We start from the raw sequence: 27978 nt of genomic DNA, 5'->3' as shown, positions 1-27978 counted from the left end.
ATCTGTCTCCGAGACAGCAGCCAGGACGAACGGGGGAGGACACTAACCCCACAGAAACCATTAAAACCATGCAGCCCCATAAATCTCCTGGTATAGAAAGTATGTCATGAGCTGCAGCTGCTTTTATAAAATGCAGCTCTGACCACATGTTTCCCAGGCCCCCGTGAAGGTAAGAAGCAGCCGAGTACAGCCAAGTCCTGTTCTCGGAGATGCTGACTCGCCAGCGGGGGCCGGAGCAAGCGTGCGGGGTCGGGGGCGCGGGGCATCTGGGCGGGCCGACGCACCCTCGATGAGGTGTCACCGCCTCCCCCATGAAATGAGGTGGAGAGCTGGAGGCTGGCTGTGGCCAGGGCAGGTCACCAGCCACAGCCACCCACAGGGGTCCTCAGGCTTCCCGGGGCTGCCCCCTCCTGCGGCATCCACACATTGACGGGAAGGCTGCCTCGGTTTTCCCTGCCAGGCCCCGGTGCTGAGGCTCCATTCTTGGGAGAGGAGAGGGGGTCAGGTGCCTGGGACCATCTGATTGCACAGGGGTCCCCGGAGGAGGAGGGAACGTCCGGAGATCTGGGAATCGGAGAGTCAAAATCTGGGAGCCCTGTTCCCTGGGAAGCGGTCCGAGTCTTGCCTGGCCACCTGCACCCACCCCCCCCCCCACACACACACACACCCCACCCTCACAAGTGTGAAGGGGTCGGGAGACTGGCTGCCCTGCCTGGAGAGAGGCTCAGGCAGGAGAGTGGACCTGAGCCCTGCCTGCTCAGCGGGGCTCCCTCTCCCAGGCAGGAGGAACCCCCCGTCTCCCATCCCCTACCCCTCACCCGCGGCGTGGCCACAGCTCCAGAGTCATCCGGAAGGATGGCCTCACACAGCCTTGGGAGACGCCCGACTCACCAAACGCACCTCCCAGCACCCCCTGAGGGCAATGGTGAGGGGGGGCCTGGCGCTGGGAAACACCCCCCCCCCCGAAAGGCCCGGCAATGAGCACCGCCCCGGCCAGTGCGTCTGTGGGACCCTGGCCTCCGAAGCAGGGGAAGGCAAGAGGGCCGACCTCCCCCAATCTGGCCTCCGTCCAGGCCCCTCATCACCCCCTGGTCCCTCCGGGACCTGCGACCTCCAGGACTCACAGAAAACTTAGCACACAGGGTGCTTCTGGCCACAAACTGACAGCCGCCCCACCGTGGGGGTGTGGCCTATCAGGCCCCCCAGCACAGCCCAGTTCCCCATTAAGCCCTCTGCCTCCAGCAAGCCCCTCCTCAAGAGCGGGAGCCCAAAGGGCAGCCCCCGCCCCCCACCCAGCTGGAGCCCTGGAGCGGGGCATCCCGCAATCACTGGGCCTGTCGTGCACTTGCACACCGGGCACCCTTGGCACACCACGCCGGGCTCCCGCTCCTGAGGCACCCCACGCCTGGAGGACGGAACCTGCTTCCCCAAGAAAACCGGAAGACGGGGCCTCGGGCCCTGACACAGCAAGCAGGCAGGGCCCAGAGCAACACCAGGGTCCCGGGGCTGCTCCCGAGCCGGCCAAGTTCGCCTCGGGGAGTCGAGCGGGCGTCTGTGAGCTCGGAAGGGTGTTCCCGGTCCCACGCCTCGCGTCCCCCAGCCGGCCCTCGGGGCTGGTGGCTGGTGGCTGGGGCCTGGCTCCACCTCCCATCCCGGCCGGCCGTACGCAGGCAGGTGCTGGGAGATGACAGGGCAGGCCTTGGGCAGGAAGCCCCAGGACGGTGACCGGCGTGCCAAAGGCACTAAGCCCAGCGGAGGGGTTGGTGTCAGGACCACCAGAGCCACCCCACGGCGGGGAAATGCCCAGCTGAGACGAACACTGGTTGCGGGCAATGCTCTGTGACCCTGGAGACAGGCCCCTGGTGAGCAGAAGACGGGTCTACCCCTGGAGGGTGTCCCCGCCCCAACTCGGCCCCAGCAATCCAGGCACCTTGGACAGATCCCTCCTCCCACCCCTCCGAGCCTCCGCGTCCCCATCTGCATCTGTGAAATGGGAGGAGAGAGGAGACACCTTACATTAACCAGCCTTCCCCAGCCAGCCCTCCTTCCTAAGAACCGGTGCTCAGAGGAGAAGAGACTGTGAGAAGAGAAAATGGAAGGAAGCTCCAGGGAGGGCGAGATGCGGCCGGGAGCAGCCCCAGCCGCCCGGAGGCCCCTCTGGAGCTCAGCACCCTGCGGGCGGCTGTGGGGGCGGGGAGGGTAGTGCTGGGAGCCCAGAGCTGGGGACTCCCTGGGGATAGAGGGTCACCTTGCCGGGAAGGGCTGCAGGAGACCAGGCAGCGCGGCACCCTGAGGGATCAGGGGCTCCTCTCAAGCTGTCCCTGAGGCCCGTGGGCCCTCCGTGCCCAACCTGGTGGTCACCCGCATTCCTCGACCTCCGTCTGCCTCAAGCTCACCCCGCTCCGCATCTGGCCTCCATATGGGGCTGGCGCCCTGGGGGTGGGGAGGAGAGGAGGTCACATCTGGCTGGGGAAATCGGAGGATGCCCAAGGGGCCAGTGACCCCCAGGGAAGGGTCAGTGAGCCTCTGAAACACCAGGCCACGTGCGGCCAGCATCTGTGTCCCGCTCCCTGGAATGGCGGGTGATGCCTTGGGGGCCGGAGTGGCGTCTCCCAGCCTCCGCCGGGGGCCCTGCCAACTGCCTGGCTCCCCAGGAAGCTCTCCCTTTGGGGATCAGCCCCCCGGGTGCTCGTCTAACACGTGTACCCACACCCAAGCCCCGAGATCACAGGACGTTACAGACACAGGAACTCCGGTTCTAGGACGGGGTCGGTAACCCCGTCCGGCTCTCTGAACTTCAAGGGTTTGACCCCGATCGCGGGAACAGCTACTGACCTCAAGGTCAAGAAAAGGAAGGGGAAGGGGTGTACAGAGGCAGAGATGCCATCATTTGCCGAGAGGCCCCGTGTCGCTGGAACCGGTCGGGCAAACAGAAGCCCGAGGTGGGAGACTCGTCCCCGACCCCATCTGATTTCCAGCCTGAGCAGCTAGACCGGAACCAGGCTCAGCCACAGTGTCCCCAGCGCCCCCCCCCCCACCCCACCGTGCCCATCACACCAGCTCTGTCATCTCCAACAGTCACCCCAACACCACTGTGACGCCTCCCGCTTGCTTCCCCGGCAGGGTGCGTCTGGCTTCCCCGGGAGCGGAGAGTCAAGGATCCTGTGGGGAAACCAGTCCTAGACCCTTCGAAGGGACTGCTGGGCCCACTCCGGGCCGCCCGAGGCTCAGCGCCCTGGCAGCACAGGGGACAAACCCCTCGGGCTCGGGAGTCCCTGGCCTCCGGCATCTCACCTTGCTGCGTCTCAGCCGATCAGGGTGGGGAATGAAATTCCCTCTGTCCCAGGTGTTCAGTGAGGACGCGAGAGGGGAGGTGTGAGGTGTCCCATCGGGGGCCCGGCGAGGCCGCTCCTCTCCTGGGCTTCCGCGTCCCCCGGGGGACCCAGGGCACACCTGGGGGTGCTGATGCCAATCAGAGGCCCACTGAGGTCCCGGACCCTCTTCGGCCACGGGGCCCCCAAGAACGCAGGAGTACAGACAGGCAGGCGCACGACCCGAGAGCCTGGTCCCTCCCCACAGGTGCCAACGGTGTCCCCTTGGGAGCCGCACCTCAGAAGCCATCCTTGCGGATCTCAGGAGGAATCCTGGACCCAAACCGTCTTGTGGGAAGCATTCTGGTTTTTCCATCTGCTGGTGCCAAACGTCTTTCAACAAAGGGGGTGACTAGTAAACACTTCTGGGAACGAATAATTTTTCCAAGAACTGGCAAAAGTGAGATGATCTCACCTTTCAGAATGTGAGCTGTCTGTCCCCGCCCCACTAGCCTCTCCCCTGCTTCCCCGGCCCCCACCCCTGCCCCCAGCCTGTTTCCACTTCTGTGCCCGACGCCTTTCTCCCTCTGCCCGGCCAGCGACCGGGGCTCCCTCCTCCAGGAAGCCCTCCTGGAGAACGGGCCACGCCCCGCTTGTGCCCACCTCAGGCTGGACGCTGCCCACACGTCCACCCTCCGTGCTCTCATCTGTGTGCCCGTCTCTCCTCCTCGACTGCAAGCTCCTTGAGGGCTGAGCCTGGGTCTCCTCCCCCTTAAGCTCAGTGCCCAGGACAGGGCGGGGCACACAGCAGGTGCTCGGTGGGTGTGCAAAGAGGGGATGGCGGCGGGACTTCCCGGGCTGCGGTGAGCACACGTACGCACGTGAGCCTTCTCGCACACACACCACGCTGTCAGAGGAGCGCACATACTCTGGCACACACGGTCGCACAGGCACTCGCACGAGCAAACTCACATGCTGTCACACACGCACTCTTTCACGTGCACACTCATACATGCCTGCTCGCATGCACCATGCGCTCACACCGATGGGCACACGCATATGAGCACACCCACGCACGCTATCACACGTACACTCACACACACGCACACGCGGGAATACACGTGCACATGCGCATATACGGTCATACTTGCACACCTACATACCCGCATGCTGTCACACACTCGTGCGTGTACTCACAGGAGCCCACTCACACACATACCCACACTCACTCACACACACACACACACACACACACACACACACAAGCATACACGCACATGCTCAGTCACATGAGCACACCCACAATGCTGTCACACATGTACTCACGTGTGCACACTCACAGGCTGTCACACACACTTTTGCACACATGTATGCCCACTCACACCACACATGCACACCGACATGTGTGATCACATGAGCACACACGCTCACACACTATCACATAAACAGCCACAAAGCTCTCATACACACTTACACATGCCCACCCACAGGAAAACACACCCACATGCTGTCACACGGGTGCGCTTGTACTTGCCACTTGCACACCCACATGCTGTCACACACTCGTGTGCACTCACAGAAGCACACTCACACATCCCCACACACACCTGCACACATGCACACCCGCATACACGCACGGTCACACGAGCACACCTGCACACGCACACCCTCACGTACACACTCACATGCCGTCCCGCATGCACACTCACACACGGTGTCATACGAGCACGCTCACACCGTCACGTGCACACTCACAGTCCCGCGTGCACTCGCACACACGGCGTCACACATGCCCACACACGCACCGTCACAGTGCACACACATGCTGTCCCACGTGCGCACACACGGTGTCACGCGAGCACGCTCACACAAAGGCCCGTCCCGCCCGGGGTTGGGTGATCCCGGGGACCCGGCAGGGATGCCAAGACACCGGACGATAACGGAAACTGTCTTCTGCGAGCCAAACCACCGTTCCTCACCGAGCCGCAGGCTGGCGCCTTCTCAAGCATTTGCAAGGTGAGCCGGATCCCCCTAGAGGGCGACAGAGGGCTGGGGTGGCCCAGGAGAGGTGGGCGGAGGTGACCTCTGCCTCGAGGAGATGGCACCTGGCGCAGCGGGCCGCCATCTGGTCTCATCTAGAAGGGCGTCGTGTCCCCTTGACGACACCTGCATCTGACAGACTTGGAGCCTGAGGCCCAGGCTGCCGAGACTCCTGTCCAAAGTCCCCCAGCAAGTCGGGAACCGGTGCCTCCAGATCCCGGGCGGGTGCCCCCTTCCGTGCCCGGATGTGAGGGGCGTGGCTGGCGGGCTCAGCCCCGAGGCCCGACCCCGACCCCACGCCTTCTCGCCTTGCGCGGCGCCCACCCCAGCCCTACCCACGTGGGGCCCCCTCGTGTCAGGAACGTGCCCGAGACGACACAGGGCAGGACCGGCACAGCCCAAACCAGCCACTGATCATTTCTCACCGCCCTGCTCCCCCCACCCCCCACCCCGCCTTCCGTCCGCTGCCCAGGTCAGCGGGGTCCCAGATCCACGACCTCTGGCACGAAGAAGGGGGTCTGGGGCCTGCTTGTCACCTGGCGGGGGCGGCAAACCCGAGGTACTAATTAGCAGCTTCTGGAACACCCCGCGCGCTCGCTGGAAGCGAAGGAAACGCGTTTTCTAATTGGCTCCCTGCCGGGTGTCAGTCCGAGAGGACGCGGCCCCTCAGAGGCCCGCTCCCCAGTCCTCCCCGCCCCCCCCCCCCCCCCCCCCCCCCCGGCTGCTCTGCCGGCCTCACCTAGCCGCCCGTCCCCAGGCCGGGTCCCTCCTGCTCCTCGTGCCCCCGGGCTGGCCCACGTCTGCCCCGGGTAGGGGAGGGATGCCCCCTACTCGCACTTAATCCGGGGCTCTACGGTCCCAGCAGAATACAAGGAAGATTCTCTACAGAAGTCCTGCAATCCAATCACGAGACCTACCCCCAGCCTCAGAGCACCCGTGCGCCCCCTGCACCCACCCCTGTGGGCACCACTCACTGCTTCCGGAACAAGCCTCCCCCACGACGGCCTGAAGCCCACCCTGCTGGGCTCTTGGAGACCCTCCCCCTGCAATTCCGTCTCCTGACACATCTTTGTCCTGCCTGCTGCCCGACCACGCAGGCCTGGATGCTAAGCTGGGGGCTAAAAGCTCCCCAGCTTTTAGGTGACCCCAAGGGAATCAGGATCAGTCTTGGGGACCAGAAGCCCCCCAGGATCTTTGGGGAATAGGAGGGGACAGTACGAGTCCGGGCCTCGAGCCAACAGGCTCTGGGGAACGGTCAGGAGGACGTAAAGGCTGGAGGCACGACAGCCTCAGAGCTCGTCGGCTCCCCGAGGGGACGCCCCACTTCTCTCCTGCCTCTGCTGCCCCTCAAATGTCACCCAGCAGCAGAACCGCGGGTGCCCGGGCAGCGAGTGTGGGGCAGGAGCTGGGGTGGCCTCCATGAAGTCTTGCAAGGGTGGGCCCGCTGGGCTATCCCTCACCCCTCCCGGCCTTGGGGCAGGACCCGGGTGAGGCTAAAGGTGATTCGAGAGCGGCCGCCCAGGGCAGGCCATTGTGGATCGAGCAGGACAGGCCTCCATGGGCAAGACACCCGCCAGCTGGGTGACACGAGGGGACTGAAGCCAGCCGCCTTTGACACCGATGGTCTCGGATAATCCATGAGGAGCCAGGGGCTGGCAGGAAGGCGAGGGTCAGGCGGAGGGGTGGGGGGCAGATGGCAGAAGGAATCCCACCTTCCACACCCCCAGAAAAGATGTCCCTGCCGCCCGGGTGCCACGGCAGGTGAGGGGCTTCTGGAGTGGGGTGGGGCCCTCTGGGTTTAGAAAAAGAGGCTGTGCAGCCTGCCTGCTGGTAGGGGACAGGAGACCACTGAGGGGGACCAGGGTCCCTTGGAACATCACAGGTCAGGGAGGCAGAATCCAACATAGTAAGAAGAGAACAAAGTGGGGCCAAGTCAGATAAAACCAGGTGGAAAACAGGAGCTGCCCTGGGAATGTTTTTAAAAAGTCTAATTGTTCCTTCCTTTACTTTGCGATGAGAACAGGGGCTGTGGGCCAACACCTCACGGGACCACCTGGCCCTTCCCTTCCTCCCTGTCCAGTTCTGGGCAGGTGCGGGGGCACAAGGCTCTTCTCTATGACCCCGGGCTCTCTGGGCCTGCGGAGACAGCCCGTGCTTGTCCCCAAGCCTGGGAACACGACGGAACCCTTGGGCCTTCCGGCCTGAGGCCTCATCCCTCAGAAGAGCGCCTGGACCTCAGCAGAGGCAGGATGCTTCTGGGGGAGAGGACGCGACCCTACCCGGGGCCCCTCCTTGTGGTCGTCACCAGGGCTCAGAGATGACTCAGGGCCCAGCTCCTTTACCTTTAAACCATCCCAAAGTCTGTTATTTTCCGGTGGAAGGCAGACGTTCCTGCGGGCACTGTCGAGGGGCTTTGGGGAAGGTAGTGTGGGCCCCAGAAGGGTCTGGAACGGGGATCCCCACGGCCTGATCACATCTGAGCCAGGCGGCCTGAGTCACTGGGATCATGCTCTGGGCTCCAGTGTGGGGTGCGCACGCGTGTGCGTGTGGGTGTGTGGACAGACGTTCTCGCGGAGGAAAATGAGCAAGTTTCACGAGTACTCAAAATTCCTTTGGGTTCCCTCGGGCCTCCTCGTTCATTTCGTTATGCTAAAAGGTCCCGACCACCATCCTTATCAAAGAAGAAAAAAACCACAAAAACGTGTTTGGTTCAAATGGCCGACCCAGGTTAAGACCCAGGTAAGACCCAGGTAAGACCTGGCTGGACGCCCTTGGGTCGGGGAGGGACGGACCAAGGTTCTCTTCCACCTGCTCTGCTCCCTTCCTCCCCTCCCCTCCTGCCCAACTGACTGCCGACCAGCAGACGACACCCCTCCCGGGGAGCCCGTCAGGCACCCGGCCCTGTGCTGGCTGCTTGTAGACACAGCCAGCAGGTGCACGGCCTTCATGCTGCACACAAGGAAACGGAGGCTCAGAGAAGCGAGTGACGCGTCCCGGGTTCTACGGAAGGATTGGGGGCAGACCTGGGAAGCTGCACAGACGTGAGAAGCCAGAGCAGGGCTGGGGGCCGGGGGGACAGGGCTGCCGAGGCCTCGGATGGGGAACTTGCCTCCGAGAGGCCGACTGCAGAGGGACAGACGGGACTGGGCAACACCCAGCGGGAGCGGGGAGGCGGCGCATGGGGGTGGGCAGGATGGACCGTCCGTGCAGGAGGAGGCGGCCCAGCCCCCATCCAAATCAGCCGGGCCCACAAGCCTGGGGGGAGGCCCGGACGGTGGAAGCCACACCGGGCCCGGGTTCAGGGCCCCTCGGGCCCGCATCCAGGCGGCAGCGACCTCCCGGCCGGGTGACAGGGGCCTCGGCTGCCCACACGGATGCCCGGCTCTCCGCACAAGGGCCTTCCCCAGCTGTGCCCACAGACGCTCCTGGGACTTCTGTTCACCGGGCCGGCTCTGAAGTGCCCCCCAGCTCGCTGTGCACATCTGCCCGGGGGCCCTGGGAGCTTCCTCACCTCCCACGGCCTCCCCAACTGCTTCCCACCCACCGTGACCACAGTCAGGCCTTGCCCCTGCATCACGTGATGTCGGGCCAGCGCAGGCCCCCAGCCAGCACAGACACGCTCAGGTAGCGGAAACCACAAACCCAGCCTCCGACCACAGGGAGAAGGGGCGCGGGGAGCATGGCCTGGAGTGAGTGACGGGCTGAGTCGCCCCTTCCCGCCGAAAGGGGCCTGACGGCTCCAGTGACGGGGCACCTGCACGGGGCTCCCGGGGCCGCCAGCCCCAAAGCTCCCGGCTGCAAAACCCCTTTGGTGATCCCCGCAGCTGCGTTCAAAGTTCAGGTACATCAGAATTATCAGCACGCCCTGTAAAATGCAGATTCCCAGGTCCACCTCAGCCCTGCAGGGTCGACCTCTGGAAGGAAGAGGCTTCAGAAATACGAGTTTTAGGGGCGCCTGGGTGGCTCGGTCGGCTCAGCGTCAGACTCTTGATCTCGGCTCAGGTCACGCTCTCATGGTTCGGGAGTTCAAGCCCCGCATTGGGCTCTGTGCTGACAGCGCACAGCCTGCTTTGGATTCTCTCTCTCTCTCCCTCTCTCTCTGACCCTGCCCCACTCTCTCCCTCTCTCTCTCTCTCTCAAAATAAATAAATAAAGATTTAATTTAAAAAAAAGGAATAGGAGTTTTAAACCCTTGGAGCTCCCACCGCCTTTCCTGAAGAACCCCACTTTGAGCACCGGAGGGAGACTCAAGTTGGAAGCCCATAGAATGGATGAGGGCACCGAAAACCAGAGAGGTAAAGTGACTAGTCTGAGGCCACACAGCAGCCCCCCCTCCCCATCTCCGGGACAGAGTGAAGACCAGACGCCAGACTGGGCATCCCAGCCGCAGGGGAGCCCCACTGGCCCGGATGCCAGATTCTCCTCCCTGCCAGGGAGAGAACCCAGCCCTCGCACCCCGCGGCCCCTCCCGCCCCACGGCCCCTTGCCTCCGAAGACCCAAGTGGAAGAGGTGACAAGCCCCTTGGGCGTGGGATGCCACCAGCCGGGCCCCTGGCCGGTCACAGGGACTCCACGACCAGCACGCAGCCTGGACCACGTGCAACCGAGCCCCACTCCCGGCTGGTCACGTGGCCCCGCGGTCCCCGCCAGACAAGGGGACTCACACTCACCATAGTCCTTCCTGCAGTACTTTTTCATGTTAATCTTCAGCTTCCCTTTCGAGGCCTTGCAGTAGGAATCGCAGTCTGCAGGGGAGGGAGAGCACAGACAAAACCTAATTAGGCTGGCAATGAATAGGCTGCAGGCCGAGTGGGAGGCCTGCCTCCCCAGATACCCAGAGGCCTGCGATACCCTCGGGCCGAGCGGGCGGCCATTCAGGGCAGGCCTGGCCTTCTAAAGAGGCGCCTGGGACAAAGCCCCCCCCCCCCCCCCGGCCGACCCACCCCCCTGGGGCCTGACGAATCCCTCCTCCGCTGCCCGCAGCCCCCCTCGGCCTCCGTGAGGGATGCGGGGGGCTCTCGTATTGTGCCACCCAGGGCTTCTGAGCGCCACACAGATTCCCCCCACCCGGTTCTTAAGACACAACTGGAGCCTGATTAAAGCCGATAGAGGCCTCATTGTCACCCCGTGCCCTGGGCCTGTGTCAGGCGCTGGCTTTCATGGCGCGGGGCCTCTGGCTGGGGTCAGACCCCAACAAAAGAGGTCACGGAGGAAATTAGCAGCCCATGAAGCATTAGAAAGCCCCTTTGGTGTCCACTCTACTGGAGTGTGCAAATAGAATGTTCCACGAAGAAGAGTTCAGTTCTAATGGGCCCTACTGCTGAGAGCCAGGGCTGCTGGGCCTGCGTCCGCCGGGTATCACTTCGGGGGCTTCTCGGAGCCGGAGCGTGAGCCAGGCGCGACGTGCAGGGCCCTGGGGCCTGCCGAGGTCCAGTCTGCTTCTCCCGGGGGCGGCCTCTGTCCACCCGAAGCAAACCTCCAGCCTCGGCCCAACCACGCCCTCTCCCCCACCAGCTCTTCCCGCTCCGGTGATGCAATGCCTTTGCTGGATCCGTTTGTGATGTGACACCCTCATTAGCGCGACGGCCAGCCCAGCCCAGAGGGGCCCAAGAAGTCGCCCCGGCCCGCCCTGCACCACTGCCCGACGGGCCTCGCTCAGTTCTTGATACGTGGGTGATACTCCCTTCTGGCAGATGAGAAAGCCGGGACTACCCGCCCGGTGCATCTTGGAGAGCCGGTGCCCCGGCTGGGCCTCAGACTCAGATCTGAGATGCTGCTCGATTACTGCACTAGGTTATGCCGAGCAGTGTCTCTGCAAACCAACGGATTCCCTCAAATGTGGGCCATTACGCTCAGAGCTGGGGACGCACACACCGCCGGTGGGGAAGCGGCCTGGGGGCTTGGACGGCCCAGCCTGGTCTAGGAGCAGACACGGCATCGGGCAGTGGATGTGAGCTGGGCACGTGTCCTGGTGACGGGCGAGGAGAAGGGGGCTACAAAGATCACACACACACAAAGAGGTGACCGCCCCAGGAACAGGTGCCATCCCTCACTCTGCAGAGGGGAACACCAAGGCCAAGGTGGGGGTGAGCAATGATTTGTGTGGGGGCACAGGACAAAGCGAGAGCAGCAAATCAGGCCTCCCAGTGCATCTGCCCCCCTGCCCCCATCATGTCTCCGACAGGCAGAAGAGAATATTCAGAGATTTCCCGAAATTTCCTGAGATTTCGCTAAAGTCAGCCTCTGGCCCCATGGGAGGTGGATGCCTCCTTCCAAGTTCTGGAATTCACTGACTGGTGCCTTGGTTGAAGGAAAAACAGCTCCATCCCACTGCCCTGAGGACCATGGGCCTGGCAGCCCCCTGCCCCCTCCTGAACCAACTTCCTGGGGCACCTGGTTGGGTACCAGTCTCAGGAAATGGCGGAGAAAAGCAGCCCCTCCTCCTGTTGCCCTGCGGTCTGAGCCCTTGGACCTGAGCCCTTGCCCACCCGCTGGGAGGCCCCGCCCCCCCAGGATGCCCCGCCCACCTGCCAGGAGGCCCCCCCTCACCGGCCAGAAGGCGCCTGTCAGGATGCTCCGCCCACTCTCCAGGAGGCCCCGCCCACTCTCCAGGAGGCCCCGCCCACCTGCCAGGAGGCCCCGCCCAGGAGCACCAGAGGCCCTAAGTGCTGGCTGGCTGGTGACCGCAGCAGGGGCCTCTCGGGACGCAGGATCTGGGCTGTCCAGACACAGCAGCCTGCATTCTGTGGCCAAGCCCGAGAGGTCAATGTGAGGTGATGGTGGCCCGAACGCACACATCAGTGGCACTGGCACCATGACCACCACAGCGCGCTTCACCCGTGGGAACCGCTGCTCTTGGCCACATCTCTGCCAGCTCAGGGACAGATGACGCTCACAGCAAAGCCACCACTGCGTCTGAACCCGGGTTGTGCGTAAGTCCTTGCGGTCCTGAGCGAGCTGGCTCGAGTCCCTCCCTGCCCTCTCCACTGAGGGAAGCGAATTGGAATACGAGCAGGGCTGGGTGACGTTATTCCTGGGGCAGCCTTGAATCCACTCTCGTCGCTTCCTTATTATTTTTACGAAGGTCGAACGTCGCCGGCCCGCGTCAGGACTTGCATTCCAGTCTGCAGGAAATGCCCCACACCCTGCCTCCCCGGCACTAGGGCCAGACACACCCCCTCCGTCTCAGCCCGGGGCACACAGCCCAGGCAGTCAGCGCTAGTCCCACCTGAAAGCCAGGAAGGTTCCAGAGCATCCGCCACAAGTCAGCCCGGCACCGTGGGGCTGGAGGGACGGTGGCCGGACCCCGTGACACCTTCGGCCCTGGCGCCCTCCTTTCCCTCCTGGTAACAACCACAGCTCCTCCTTCCGGGGCCAAGTATCCACCTGGCACAGAAACCGTCTTAGAACGTGTGGCGTGCATCCCTGCCTAGTGAGACCCTGCTTGACAAAGCCTCGGTGGGTCCCCGTGACTATCGAGACCCAGCACCTCAATGGCAGCCCCTCAATATTACCAACGAGGCACGAGGTGTGAGCCCTCGACCCTGACAATTACCGCCTTTTAGAGATGAGGTGGTCTGGCTGGAAAACTCCTGCTACTCACACCCCGGTGGTTCCCCACCCGGGGCCCTAGGGGATGGAATTACCCAGAAGCTTTAAGAAACACTGATGCCTGAGTCCCACTCCCAAGACGTTCTGATTTCACTGGTTTAGGGGGCATGTCCCGATTTTAAGTTTTTATTTATTTATTTATTTATTTATTTAGAGAGAGCGAGCGAGCGAGCAGGGGAGGGGCAGAGAGAGAAGGAGAGAGAGAAGAATCCCAAGCAGGCTCCTAGCTGTCAATGCAGAGCCGGATGCGGGGCTTGAACTCATGAACTGTGAGATCGTGACCGGAGCCGAAATCAAGAGTCGGGTGCTTAGCCAACAAAGCCACCTAGGTGCCCCTGCATGTCCTGCGTTTTAATTTTTTTAATGTTTATTTTATTCTTGAGAGAGACAGAGAGACAGAGCATGAGTGGGAGAAGGATAGACAGAGAGAGATGGAGACACAGAATCCAAAGTAGGCTCCAGGCTCCGGGCTGTCAGCACAGCCCCTGACATGGGGCTTGAACCCATGAACCATGAGATCATGACCTGAGCCGAAGTCGGACACGTAACTGACTGAACCACCCAGGTGCCCCTGTCCTGATTTTTTAAGTTCCCCAGGTGAGTCTGATGCGAGGCTAGGGTCCTAGGAGTCACTCCTGGAACTAACTATAGGTGTGGAAGGTAGGGCCAGGGTGCCCAGGGCACCCAGACTGGCAGAGGAAAGGCCCAGAGACGTGGTTGTTGACTCAAAGTGGAGGGTGCTCACATAGAGCGCCTGCCCTTACCAGGCACTGGTAAGCATTTACAGTTGTATCTGTTTTCACTTTGGTGTGTGAGTTGTGGGGTGAGAGCAGGGGTCCTATGTCTTTCCTTTTGGTCCACCAGAAACACCTCTTTTTTTTTCAATTTTTAAAAAATTTATTATTTTTGAGAGAGAGAGAATGCACGTGTGAGCAGGGAAGGGGGAGACAGAGAATCTGAAGCGGGCCCTCTGCTGTCGTCAGCATAGAGCCTGACATGGGGCTCGAACTCACGAACCGCGAGATCATGACCTGAGCTGAAGCCAGACGCTTAACCGACTGGGCCACCCCAGTGCCCCCATGAGAAACACTTCTTAGGTCAGTGTGCCCGTTGTCAAAAAACGTTCCCTATCCCCTTCAGAGTTGCCGGTTCCGATTTGGTTGTGGGCTAGGAGTGCAAAGACCAAGACCGTTAGAAGTGTGCAGAAAACACGGGTAACCCGGCTTCGAATGAGGGAAACGGAAACACTCTCCTTTGGGTAAAGTGAATAACGCCCGGAACATGGACACCGTGGCAGCTATCTGGCTGCTTGTGCACTCTTTGTTTGGGTTGTATTCCAGAGAACTGAGGTCACTGGACAAGTGGTCCCTGGATAGGGAAAATGTTCCTGCACTTCCTTCTTTGATCAGATGCACACACAGCTAAGGAGCCTGCTGCGGGATGGACAAGCCACAGCTTTTACACGACGCAGTCCCGACTCCTTCAAAATGGCACATCTACTGGGCAGCTCCCGTGGAGCCTCTCCTCGTTTTGTTCCAAAATAGCTGTAAAGACGATGGGGGGGGGGGGGGAAGAAATTCACGCTAATGCCAAAAACTAAACTGATAGATGATCCAATGTTGGAATCTGGGAGCAATCTTTATTAATTAAAGGCAGATGGTGGTGAAACAAGCAAAACCTTCCCAGGTTCTACCTTGAGATGCAGCCTTTTGTCTGATGAACAGAAAAGATCTTGAAAAAAAGAGAGGACACAGAGGCAAAACCACCAGAAAACAAAGGGGCAGGAAATGGGTGGGGGTGGTGGTTCCCTCCTCCAGGGAGAGGAATCTTTTTTTTTTTTTAAATGTTTTATATATTTTTGAGAGAGAGAGAGCACGCGCGCGGCTGAGGGGCAGGGAGAGAGAGGGAGAGAGAATCCCAACCAGACTCCACACTGTCAGTGCAGAGCCCCATGTGGAGCTCGAACTCATGATCCGTGAGATCACGACTGGACCCAAAGTCAAGAGTGGGATGCCCAACCGACTGAGCCGCCCAGGCACCTCTGAACGTGCATTTTTATCAAGATCACTAGTGCAGAGAATGAGGAGACCAGGCAGTGCAGACAGAAGGATAGCATCTCTACAGAGCAAAAGTGAATTGAGGGAAAATGCTGGTAGGACCCGGGAGCAGGGAGGGAGCTGCATGCATTCCCCCTGCCATCCAGCTTGGAGCTGAGATGAGAATCCGTCTGTCACGCCAGTAAGGGATCTGCAAATTTTTTCTTTTTGCAAAGTGCCAAACAGCAAATATCTTCGGCTTTGCAGGCCATACGGTCTCTATCACACGTATTCAAACTCTGTCACCACGGCTTGAAAACAGACACAGACGACATGTAACTGAATGGGCATGGCAGGCTAAAAAAGATCTAAAAAGGCACCACCTCTATGCAATTGGAGAAGAAAGCCATAAGGGAAGACCACTTGAGCTGAAGAGACTGTACCATACAATAGTACACAGAGTGTGACACAGGAGAGAAAGAACTGGGAAAACCAAAACCGAAGCCAAAACCTAAAAACTCAGGAGCACCGTTAAAACCCACTTTGGCAGTTGGTGAGATCGAGCCTCATGTCGGACTCTGTGCTGATGGCACGGAACCTGCTTCGGATTCTCCCTTTCCCTCTCTCTGCTGTGCTCCCCTGCTTGTGCTCTCTCTCTCTCTCAATAAACAAACAAACAAACAAACATAAAAAACCCTCCTTTGGAAGCAGGAAAAAGAAATGATACTGGAGAAACCTGATTCAGACACAGAGAGAATAAACTGGAGAGACACTCGTGAATTCTAGAGGAAAAGGATAAAGACACAGAAACCACAAAAGAGAAAGTGGTAAGGATATAAGAGAGACAGTGGAGTGGGAGACAATGCAGCAGAAGTCAAGTGGAACAGAAATAAGAATCAAAGATTGGGCTCTTGAGCTAAAGGCAGACCTACATACACACAGGGAGAAGGTTCATGGATGTTTTGGAAAAACACCAAGGAAAAGACACCAACACTCAGACATGTCTCTGCACGACATACAAAATACCAGGATGAGAGAAAATTCTATATGGATGAAAAATCAACAACAAGAAGCTGGCCAGATGACCATGGAACAATGCTCATAGGAGGAGGGAAAATCTGTTGGTCTAGGATTTTGATACCCAGCTAGACTGTCTCATATGTGTGCACACCGCAAAGAACAGAAGGTGTTCTTCAGTGTGAAAGATCCCAGACAATATTCCAATCATGTATCCTTTTCTGAGGGAGATACTCAAGAATGTTTTCCAAACAACCATGAAATGAATCAAAAGTAAGAGTTTAAGAGGGGGAGGTCTTGGTGAGCCTTGATGAGATTGTACAGTATGAATGTGCCGGTGATGGGCTCTGAAACCAGCCCTTGTGGACATTTCATATTTGGTTCTAAAACTGAAGGCAAAGATCAAAATAATTTAAAAAAAATTTTTTTAATGGTTATTATTTATTTTTGAGAGAGAGAGACTGAGTGCAAGCAGGGGAGAGGCTGGGACAGAGGGAGACACAGAATCCAAAGCAGGCTCTAGGCTCTGAGCTGTTAGCACAGAACTGGATATGGGGCTTGAACTCACAAACTACAAGATCATGACCTGAGCCAAAGTCAGATGCTTAACCAACTGAGCCACCCAGGCACCCCTCAAAATAATTTTTAAATTTTTGAAAGAGAACATCAGTGAATGAGTATATATAAGGACATATGCGTATGAATAACGATAAAACGTAGCCTGAAATTTTAGATCATATTAACAAAGACTAAGCAGTAGAATGGGGTGGGGATACAATTCTTAGTCTTAAGTAGGTAAAAATTAAGAGATGCTGTTTCATTTTTGACTCTAACAAATAAAAGCCATTAGATCAAATAGTGCTTTCAAAAAACTCAAAGGCAACCACAAAACACCAGAGAATACGGGAAATATGTTATAGGTAATATGGGGGCGCCTGTCTGGTGAGGTCAGTAGAGCATGTGACTTTTTTTTTTAAGTTTATTTATTTATTTTGAGAAAGAGAGAGACCAAGCAGGGGAGGGGCAGAGAGAGAGAGGGAGAGAGAATCCCAAGCAGGCGCTGCACTGTCAATGCAGAGCCCGATGAGGAGCTCAATTTTACGAACGATGAGACCATGACCTAAGCTGAAATCAAGAGTTGGACGTTTAACCAACCGAACCACCCAGGTGTACCAAGCGGGAGGCTCTTGCTTGATCTCATGGTTGTGAGTTCGAGCACCACATCGGGTGCAGAGATTACTTAAAAAAAAATTTTTTTTAATAGTCATAGGAACTATGTAAAAGAAAAAGAAAAATAGAAAAAGTGGAATATATAAAAAGCAACTGAGGTTAATCAAAATTACAGAAGAGGAATTACAGTTGTTATAGAAAACAACTGGAAATGGAGTCAACCCCTCTACTGAAAAATGGATTAAAAAATATTGTATAACCGTTTCAGCGGCACATAACTAAATGAAACAATTTGGGGTTTTTTTTCAAGTGTATTTATTTTGAGGGGGGGGGGGCAGAAAGAGAGAATCCCAAGCAGGCTCTGCACCATCAGCACAGAGAGAGATGAGGGGCTCGAACTCCCAAACCATGAGATTCTGACCTGAGCTGAAATCAAAAGTCAGTCACTCAATTGACTGAGCCACCCAGGCACCCCTGAAGCAGTTTGTTTTCAAAGCTTACAACACTGAAAGAAGTTGTAAGCTTCTTTAAGGAAGTTATGTTCATCACTAAGTAACAAAGAAGTTTGCCCAGTAATAAAAATGGAGAGAATGTTCTGTGTGGAATAATATCTTATTGAAATATATTAACCAAAAGGTATTAGCAACACACAAAGGAACGGGCAGACACATAAGCAGTAAAAGGATGCTAAATTAATTCCAAAAGAGCTGGAAATGTACAGGCCACATTTCCCAACCACATCGTAATAAACAGGATTTATTCTTAAACGGAAAACAATGAAAACAAACGCACTCGATTCTAGAAGTTAGAAAGTGAGCAAAACAACATCTGAAGGGAGCTGGGGGAAAAGATTAACAACAGAAGTAGAAAGTAGTGGGACAGAATAGCAGAAAAACTCACAAGATGCAAACACTCCCAAGAAATGACTCTCAGGAAAGCCCCGGAACCAATAAACTCCAGCAAAAACAAAAACAACAAAAAACAAAACAAACAAACAAAAACCCAAAACAACAACAACAACAACAACAACAACAATAAACCAAGCAAACGAAGACCAGACAAAACACTGTCAGGTCTAATTATGAATTAAGAGAGAAACCTCAGATACGCTTCAGGAAGTAATGAGGAGAGCAGTACAACCCACGGTCTAAAGAACATTTTACAAAGTATAAAGCTACCGTAGACAGCTTTAGGCTGAAATCTTGGACACTGAATGAAAGGCGTTACTTTTTAGGAAAACGTCAATGACCAAGTCGGACTAAAGAAGAGAGAACTCATCTTCAGAAAACCCTGGATCCGATGCAACTTGATCTGGGGCAGAAACACAGAAAAAGGTGGAAATCGGTTAGCAGGACCGTGTGAAAGTCCCTAAAATCGATCATTTTTCAACTCAAAAAAAAAAAAAAAAAAAGGGAAAAGCAGTGTCCTACTGGTTCGACGCTGATATAAAAACCAGCAGGAGCGTGTGCACCCACAGACCCTGCAGACCAGCTGACTGATCTCATTCAGCGGCCGACCCCGCGTTTTGTGCCCGGCACAAATGACTCTCAGGAAAGAGGGTCCCGTCCTCGCCGGGCCAGTGGCCGGGCCGCCCCCCGGGTGTCTCCGCACAGGAGCAGAGAGTGAGGGGTGGGCCCCTGCTCTCTCGGGGGACCCCCTGGGGCTCGAACTGAGGGTACGGATCAGTACAGTGAGATCTGCAGGGGCCCCTACGCCAGGGTCACCTGCCAGTCCCATCCTCCTCCCCGGAAAGACGGGGACGGACAGGGACGGACGCAGGGACGAGAGAGAGCCGCCGAGCCCGGAGGCTGCTGTCTGCAGCTCGCAGCAGGCCCATCCTGGCCGGCTGGCGTCCTGGCTCCTCCTGGGAGCAGCCAACCTCCCTTTTATTCCCCCCACCTGCTCCCCGGACCAGCCCGCAGCCAAGAGCCAAGAGGGGGCCCTACAGGCCCAATCCCAGCGGCTGAGCCGCTCCCGTCCTCTCCCACCACCTCGGGCAGCTCACCCCTCTGGTCTGCCTCCTGTGCCCCAGGTGCCAAAAATCCTGCTGGGCAGGCCTGCTCGCCAGATCGAGGCTCATCTCCGAGCATATGGCAGGCGGGGCCCAGCGTCCCCCGGTTGGAACCAGGGGCACTGCATCTGGCACCTCCCTCGGAGCAGGGCGGGGAGCTGGCCAAGGTCTCGCTCTGAGCAGCACCCCTGCCTCTCTGCTTTTGGGCTGTCAGGCTCGGGAAGGTGGGGGTAACGAGCAAGGGACACCAGCCACCGCGGTCCATCCCCAGGCTGAGACCTGCAGGGCTGGGTGAGCTGCTGGGCGCAGGGGAGGGGGCTCCTGGTCCCCACCCCCCACCCCCCTCCACCGCCACCTGGCCAGGGTGGAAAAGTTCAGGGGGCAGGGCTAGGAGGGACACCTGGCTGGCTCCATCCACTTCGACTGGGCCACTCTGTCCACCAGCAGCTGACAAAAGGCAGGTGAGGCCAGTCTGTCCGGAGAAAGTGTGTTTGGGCTCCACCCGACCTAGAGCCACAAAGCCACTCAGACCTCCTCAGGCCAGAGTCCCATTGGCACACGGTGGGCAGCCGGGGGCTTCATAAATTAGGCCATTGTAGGGAAGGCGTGGGGAGGGTGGAGGAAGCACTCCTCGTGAAGCCAACTCCCCCCCCCTCCATCCAAGGCTGCAGGTGATTTAAAGACTCTCCCCGAAGTAAGACCACCTTCCTAGTATATCCACCCACAAGCCCTTTACCCAGGGTACAGCCACCTCTCGGGGACAGCCAGGGTCACAGGCCGGATATCTCTCTAAGCCTGTGCTGGTCTTGCCAATCCGCTCTGTCAGCCCTACCTGCCTCTACAACGTAATGCCCTTCTGACTTTGGGCCCGGGGGCAGAAATGCCTAGGACTCCCCCAAATAAGGCAGCCCCCAGGAACGGCCCAGCAGAGGAGCTAGGCACCAGGTGCCTGTGACCTTTAAAGCAAACGACTAGAAAAAAGCCAAAAGTGTTTGCGACATAGATAGCAAAGGATGGGGGTCTTTAATATGTAAAGAACTCTTGGGAATCAATAAGACAAGCAAGCTAAAATTCAAAAGAGAGAAACAGGCAATTCACAAGAGAGGGGGATAAAAGGGACAAGGAGATGTAAAAATGGGCAATCTCAAGTGATCAAAGAAATGCAACTTAAATCCACGGGAATATAGGACTTTTGGCTCACAAACTCGCACACGGACACACACACAACGTGGTAAGGGTGCAAGTTAATGTTCCTCGAGTGCAACCGGCATCGAAATGTCAAAACCCTGGAAAAATGCACACCCTTTGACGTGGCACCCCCACTTCTACGGATTTATCATCCATCCACTCACTTAAAGAGCTTGCTAAGCAATTTCCATGTGGCCAGCTCTGGGAGGCGCTGGGTGGACAGTGAGGCTCACGAAACGCTGGGGAGGCTTCACAGCGGGAGGAGACAGGTCAACAACATGAGTGTAATCATGCCCATCAAAGAGTGACACTCATAAAGGGGAGGGAGACGTGAGCAGCGCGTGTCAGTAGAGAACGGGGGCGGGGATGGAGACCTACTCAGATATGAAGGTCAGTTCGCGGGAGGTGGCATTTAGGAGGACAAGGACTCAGCTCTGTGAGGCACACAGGGCGGCAAAGGGCCAGGCGGGACACAGACACAGAAAGGAGGGGAGCCTGGAGCTGGTGAACGGGGTGGGACTGCGTCACTTGCAGGGGGTCCCTGGGGGCTTGTCGACCTGGGCAAGGGTTTGAATTCTATTCTAGCAGAGTATCTTATGCACCAAAACATTGCCTGGCAGGACTAGGGTTGGTTTTTACGCTCTCGTTTGGCTTATCTGTATCTTTAGTTTTACCGTAATGAGTATACAACTCTCATGTTCAGAAGAAAGGAACACTAAAAATATTCCGAAGCGAGTCCCTTCTTCGGTGAGGATGGGGACCACTTATTTATGGGATAAAACAACCTGGAGACCTAAACAGTGCAAAGGAGGCAGGGCATGAAGATCTGAGAGCAGAGGGTTCCAAGTTGGAAGAAAAACCTGTGCAAAGGCCCTGAGGCAGGATCAAGTGCCTGGCACAGCCCAGGGACTGAATGCAGGCTGGGGTGCCCTGCACAGAATGAATGAAGACAGAGGCAGAGATGCGACTCACACAGTCTGACAGGCCGTGTGCAGCCAGATACAGATTGAGTTCTATTTTAAATGTCACGCAAAGCCACCAGGGGCTTCCGGCCCAGCCTCGGTGGCTGGGGGCTGCTGGGTGCAGGGTCTCAAGTTGCACCGACAGAGGCTGGCCCTCACTCTCTCACTAGCAGGGATGGGATGGGCCCCCGCCCCGCCCCGCCCCACCCCGCCCCGGACTGCCCAGACAGCACTTCACAGCTGAGGCCACCGCAACGTGATCGCCACTCTGGACTGTCCTCACGAAGAGCCAGTTCCCAAGCCTTCTCATTCCTCCCCACAAGCCTCATCCCTCGTCAAAGACCACAGAGACACGTTCCGGTGAGGAAGTGTGGACACGGGTGTGTGCTCCACAGTGGGGTGAACTGGATTGTCCTCCTGCATGAAGCTGGGGGCCCGGGGCTCAGCGGGTTAGAGCCGAGGCTGGTGCTCCGGACCCTTCCCCGTGCTCCAAGGTAAGCCCTGCCCTGCCTTTCTGCCCCTTCCCCGGCTCTGGCCACCGGTGCCCAGGGCTTCCCAGATGGTCCCCTTGCTGCACCCGCATGGGTGGAGACATGTGCACTGTGCCAAGCCCAGCCAGGACCCTGTTTTCCCGTACTTTCCCCTAGAGAGGCTCAACCATCAGACCCGGGTCTGACGGATCCAGAACAGCCTCCCCGGTACCCACCCTCCTTTCTTCCCAGATAGCAAACCCCGACGTTTGCAACTTCAGATACTCTCCTTCCGAGACCCCCCTGCAGCCCACCACGGGCCCGGCCCCACTTCTGGCCCCAGAGAGGAGCTCCAGGGGAAGCAGCTGCTTCTTATAAAACAAGATCGCATGCCCAGCCCAGTGATCTGGGGCCCTTAACTGCTCCGAGTCTCAGTCTCCCCATCAGTGAAATAGGGGCACGGCAATGACAATAACCGTCCTGCCCCCACGCGGGATTTAGGAGGAAGTGACAGTGGTGTAGCGTCAGAGACGGCTTCTCTGGGACAGGACCTCGTGGCTGGGACCTCGGGGAGGAGAGGGCGCTGCGGAGTGGGCGTGGCCCTCGGAGCACCCCCTAAGCGGGTCCCCAGCTGAACGACAGTGACTGATGAGCAGGGGGAAAGGTGGGGCCGGACCAGTAGGGTGACTGGACCTGGGCTTCAGCACAGACTATAAAACTGACCCCCACCGAGCAGCAGGTGGCACGGTGGGGTCTGGGCACCCGAGCACATCTGCCCCCACCATCTTTCTGGACCCAGAGCGGGCAGCCAGCGTTCCGAGCGCCTATCTCACGGTCCAGAACAGCCTGTCTGCCACGTCTCCTGGCGGTGCACCGGACCTCGGTCCCAGCACCGGGCACAGTGCTGGCTGAACCCACCGGCCGTGGCACCGTAACACCAGCCGAATGCAGTTGCCCCTGTGAGATGCTGCTGGGACACACAAACCCGCAGATACAGGGTCCCCAAGCAAGAGACACAGTCAGCCCCCTTTGCAATGATCCACGTGACACCCTGAGAAAGGCTGGGGCGTCCCTTAAACCGGCTAAGCTCTGCGACAGCAGCACAAGCTGGGCTGGAGAGGGCTTGAGGGGCACCCGAAATCAGGGTGCCCTACTGCCCGTATTGAGATGCGCTGCTGGGATCTGAACAGCAGCCCCCTCGAGCTCCGCACCCGGGGGCTCCTCTGCGGGTCCTGGCCTGTTCTCTTTGGAGTGTCTGTCTCTACCTGAACCCCGGGGTTCAATCCACTGGGAACGGTCCACCCCAGAATCTGATGGACTGAGGGGCACTTAGCAGGTGGCTGTCGAGGAACCCAGAGGACTGGCTCCATGACTTTCAAGCTGTGTGTCACTGCATGTCTCTGAACCTCAGGTTGCTCATGTATTAAATGCACGGAACCCTCGGAAGATCTAACGACATGCTAAGCTCTAAAACACGTAAGCTACCCTTATTTTTTTACTACGGTTCAAGGACCAGGACAAGAAAACGAATCTCAGTGTATTGTGGGCGCACCCAATGAAAAGAATTTCTTTTTCTTTCTTTTCTTCTTTTCTTAAATTGCTCACTCGAATATGTACTGACTGACCTCTGGTTGCTCCAAAAAGCAAACCCATCTCTGGGGGATCTGGTTTCTTCCCAGTACTTGTCACAGAGGGCTAGAAGCTACACACGATTCAATTCGGTGTGTTGATTTTCTGCCCTGCCTCCCGGAGGACGAGGGGCCGCTGCCTTGTTCGCCGCCCTCTCCCCGGGGCCTGGGACACATGTAAGCCCTCGATAAATATTTGCTGAGTGAGTTGAATAAAAGGGGGGCTCAGCTGACACCACGGCTCCATGCAATTTCGGCACTCCCCTGTCCAAGGGCGGGAGGCACCAGGCCCTACAAGGGACCCCGCCCCAAAACGCAAGTCTGTGTAAAAACGCAGGCCCGAAGCGGGCTGCTGGAGGTAGGCTGGAGAAAGACAATTTGGGGAAAATGCCGTGAAACACAAAAGCTGAGCCTCAACGAGTGGAGGCTCCAGGCCTGGGGAGTAGACTGGAGCTGATAAATCTTCCCTCTCCGGGGAGGGTGGAAGGACGCTGGTGTTTTGTTTAGACTTTAGGCACACAGGTCCTGGGGCGCCTGGCGGGACTCAGTCCGTTAAGCGTCCGACTTCTGCTCAGGTCGTGATCTCTCTCGCAGTTCGTGAGTTCGAGCCCGGCATCGGGCTCTGTGCTGACAGCTCGGAGCCTGGAGCCTGCTTCGGATTCTGTGTCTCCCCCTCTCTCTGCCCCTCCCCCACTTGCTCGCGCCCTCTCTCTCTCTCAAAAATAAATAAACTAAAAAAAAAAAATAACACAGATCCTAAAGCTGCTGCTTTAATACGAAAATATAATTGCAGATTTGAAGACCTGGGCCTGAGATGCTGAGGGCAGCCCTCGCAGGAGGAGGCCAGGAAAGTTCCGGGCCGGACCGACCCCACGGGAACGAGCATTCCCCTCCCGCACCGCCCGCCCAGAAGCCTGTCCTGCTTCGGTCAGCCTGACGCAAGAGGCGGGCACACTGGACTCCCGGAAGAGGGGACCCGCAAGCGGGCTCTCCCTCCCTGGGCTGAGGAAAGAGGTGGCCAGCCCCCAGCCCCTCCCTGCAAGGCGGCCCGGTTTGGGGGTGGGGTGGCCGGGCTGGGGGAGGGTCAGGGGCTGCACTGGCCCACGTGAGGCAAGAGAGCAGCCCCTCTTCTCCCCTCGGAACAAGAGGGTGCCATGAGTCCCCAGCGCGCTCTTTCTTCTTGCTGAACAAGATGGATTGGAAAACAAATTGGCTCAAATAAAGCATGTAATTAGATTAAAGCCTCTTGCCCAGAGCCCTCGGGGCTGCAAAAAGCGCTCCTGACTGGAGGCAGGAGAGCTCGGCACGCCGAACCAGCTCCTGGACGTCCAGAATTTTCTCTTGACCCCTGGCTGCCCACCCCCAGTCCTCCCCAGCTGGCGTGAACCACGCCGAGGGGATTAATTCTACGGCAAAGATGGCCCCAGACCCTGCTCTGCCACCAGCCCCACGGGCCTTGGGGTCAGCCGGCTCCCCGCCTGCGGATCCTGCCCGGGCCTCAGACGGCTGCTGAGTGCGGTCCACGGGGCGCAGCTGGGGCCCAGCCCACGTCCAGCCGGAACACCTGGGATGGTGCTAAGTCTCCACTTGGGCAGCCCTCCCTCATCCCCGTCTGAGCCACGTAACGGCCTCTACGGGCATTTCGCCTCTGCTAACACCAGCTGCCTCTCACCCCACGTCGGAAGAACCTCTGTCCCCAAAGCCAAGGACAACCCGATGACCACTGAGCTATGCCCCTTCCCCTGCCCCCACCCCGAGCCAGGGGCTCCAGGGCCCATCCTCTCAGCTTCCGGTTCTCGGGCAGAACCACACCCTTTCCACCGGCGCGCCCCTGCCCCTCGTCCCAGCAGCCAAGGCCTTCGAACATGCAGCTGTGGTCCCAGAGGCTGCCAGGGAGAGGAAGGGGCGGGCGGGCCACATTCAAGAGCTGCCCCACGGAGGGAGGAGGCTCCTCCTCCTCTTGCCGCAGCTGTTTCGGGAGTAGTTCCTTCCCCCAACGAGTTGGCAGATGAGCTCCCGGCTCTTAGTGTAAACGGGAGCCCAGGCGGTGCAAAGGAGAAAAAGAGGAAAGCAGGTATGAAACTTGAGGCTCCTAGACGAAAGGCTTGATGATCAACAACCTGTCTCCAGAAAAAAAAAGACAACGAGGGCTGCCGGGGAAGACACAGGTGGAGCACAAGCCTGGGTGGGGCAGGGAAGCCACCAGGCAGCAGGTGGACCAACAGTCTCCCCGGCTGAGCTCACGGCAGACATCACTAATCAACCTCAGAACTCAACCAAGGCGTTCCAGTCGCCCTGTGGGAAAGCCGACACATTCTCTCGCTTGCCACTGACTGGACGTAGGCCACGGGGGGGCCACCTGCTTGAGGTCGGCCCACGCTGGCACCTCCCCGTGGCCATCCCAGAGCCTGAATCTGCCTCAGCGCTGATCCTGGGGCTGCACGGGACATCCGTGAGCTGAGCCTCACCTGTTTCTGTCTCCCCCCCCCCCCCCCCCCCCCCCACTGGTCTCAGCTCCAGCCCGTACGTGCCCACCACCTGTGTAACCAACAGATCAGCCCGCAAGACCTTCGAAGAAAGCGCCCCCTCCCTTCCAAGCCTCCCTGGGTCCTTCAAGCTCCAAAAGCATGGCTTTCAGGTGCCCCACCACATTGGCCTCTCTTCTGAACCTGCCTGTTCCTCAGTTCTCCAAAGTGAGAACCAAGGGGGCTCTTCCTGTCTCCTCTTCCTGGGCGTCTGGGTTGGGTGTGGAAGTGCTTCCTGGCTACAAAATCCCTCTCAAGTGGAGGCCACCTGTCTCTTTATCTCAGTTCTCTGGAATATAGGGGAGAACCAGGAAGGAACAGATCTGGATGGCCCAACTGCCTTACAAAGGCAATCCCTTTGGGTCTTTGCTATACTTTAGAGCTTATTTATTTATTTTGAGAGAGAGAGAGAGCACACATGCACATGTGCGTGTGCACGTTTGGGGGGCACAGAGAGAGAGGGAGAGAGAGGATCCCAAGGAGGCATCAGCACGGAGCCCGATACAGGGCTTGAACTCACGAACCTCGAGATCATGACCTGAGCCCAAGTCGGATGCTTAACCCACTGAGCCACCCGGGGGCCCCCCCGCTCATAGTTTAATTATCCTTCCTTCACGGACTCTGATAATAAGTGTTGTTAGCACTGCTCCTTGAACACGGTATGGAAGGATGTATATATTTAAATGGTGGGGGACCCTCTAGAGATGGGCCCACTGGTGAGAAGAAGGAACAGGTGGCCAAGAGAAGGAGAAGACGACGCACAAAAGTAGGAGACCTAGACAAGCAGATGTGGGATACCTAAGGGCCACTTTGAACAGAGGCAAACAGTCCCTACCACGGCCCAGAAGCTTCGGGATTGTGGCCGCATCACAGCACGACCCCTTCTTGCAACCCCTGCAACATCCTGAAAGGTGAAATCACGTTCAACGGGTAGTGCTCACCGAGCAGGAAAGTCAGCGATGCGTCTGGGAAAGATCTGCCTCCAAGATGATCAACCGCAGAAGAGTTGCATGGCATTAGCTGTCTGCAAACCGTATTTATGGGGGCCGCTCGCTCCCCAGCAGGGCAAGACCCGTGGCAAACACTGCGATCTGCCCTGTCGAGACCCAGCCCTGCTAACCTTCCCACGTGGAGAAGGAAGGTTGTGTGTCTGCTCTGGGGAAGAAAAGAAATCAAGAAAGACTCCAGGTAATCAGAGACACAGATGCTCCTCCTGCAGAAGGTTCTAGGACTCTGCATGTTCCAGGGGGAGGCACAGCTACTCTCCCCTGAGCCACTGCAGGGCCTAGAGGCTGGACGTCACCAAGGGGCCAGTGGACAACTTGGACTTATCCCCACCCTGCCCTTGCCATCTGGACACATCTAGGCTTGCACAAGACAGTCAAGTTTTTTTTATATCAGTCTTTCATGTCGTAACCACCTCTTCAGGCTCCAGGAACTCCCAGATTTCCAGCGGGTGCTCCACATCTGTCCCCCAGTCCTGGAGGGCCTCCTGACTCCCACCCACCACCCACAGACCTAAGGGAACCAGAGGCCTGGCTGTGCATCCCACAGACCCGCCAATGGTTGCGCCCGACGTGCCCGCTGGAGAGGCGGCCGGGACAATTCTGGTGCAGAGAGACCAGCCAGCCTTCACCCCTGGGTTTGGGGGGCATACGTGTGGCACATACCATTTAGCTCTGTTCCTGGCACCCACAAGCACCAGCTCCTGTTAGAAACCGGGCAACAGCTACCTGTGCCCCCGCCAAGGAGAATTCCTCAGAGCCCACTGATTTCATGCGCCTCTGCCCTGGGGAGAGCAGGCTTTACGGTGGGCCTGAGGTCCAAGCCACCCCCTTCACCCCCCACCCCCACTATAACATGCTCACCTAAACCCTGAGCCACTGAACAAGTTCCAATATCTCGTCCGAATCAAAGATCAAAACTCTTGCACCAGAGATGAGCTCTGGAAAGCCGCTCGAGAGTATAGACAGAGATGTCTTCTCACTGCAGAGAGCTGAGCTGCCTCG

At 58.1% G+C, this 27978-nt stretch overlaps 1 protein-coding gene across 4 annotated transcripts in view; it reads right to left on the bottom strand.

Annotated features, from left to right (window-relative positions):
• The window catches only part of NTN1 (netrin 1), a 190441-nt gene that overhangs the window by 6140 nt on the left and 156323 nt on the right, over positions 1-27978 (bottom strand). For all 4 annotated transcript variants that reach the window (XM_058704909.1, XM_058704907.1, XM_058704910.1 and 1 more), the window contains exon 6: positions 10022-10096. In XM_058704909.1, the coding sequence (XP_058560892.1) occupies positions 10022-10096 (75 nt within the window). The remainder of the gene's footprint in view (positions 1-10021; positions 10097-27978) is intronic.

Source organism: Neofelis nebulosa, chromosome 16 (assembly GCF_028018385.1).
Source record: "Neofelis nebulosa isolate mNeoNeb1 chromosome 16, mNeoNeb1.pri, whole genome shotgun sequence".
Classification (NCBI taxonomy): domain Eukaryota; kingdom Metazoa; phylum Chordata; class Mammalia; order Carnivora; family Felidae; genus Neofelis; species Neofelis nebulosa.
This window is presented reverse-complemented; position numbering and strand designations above follow the sequence as displayed.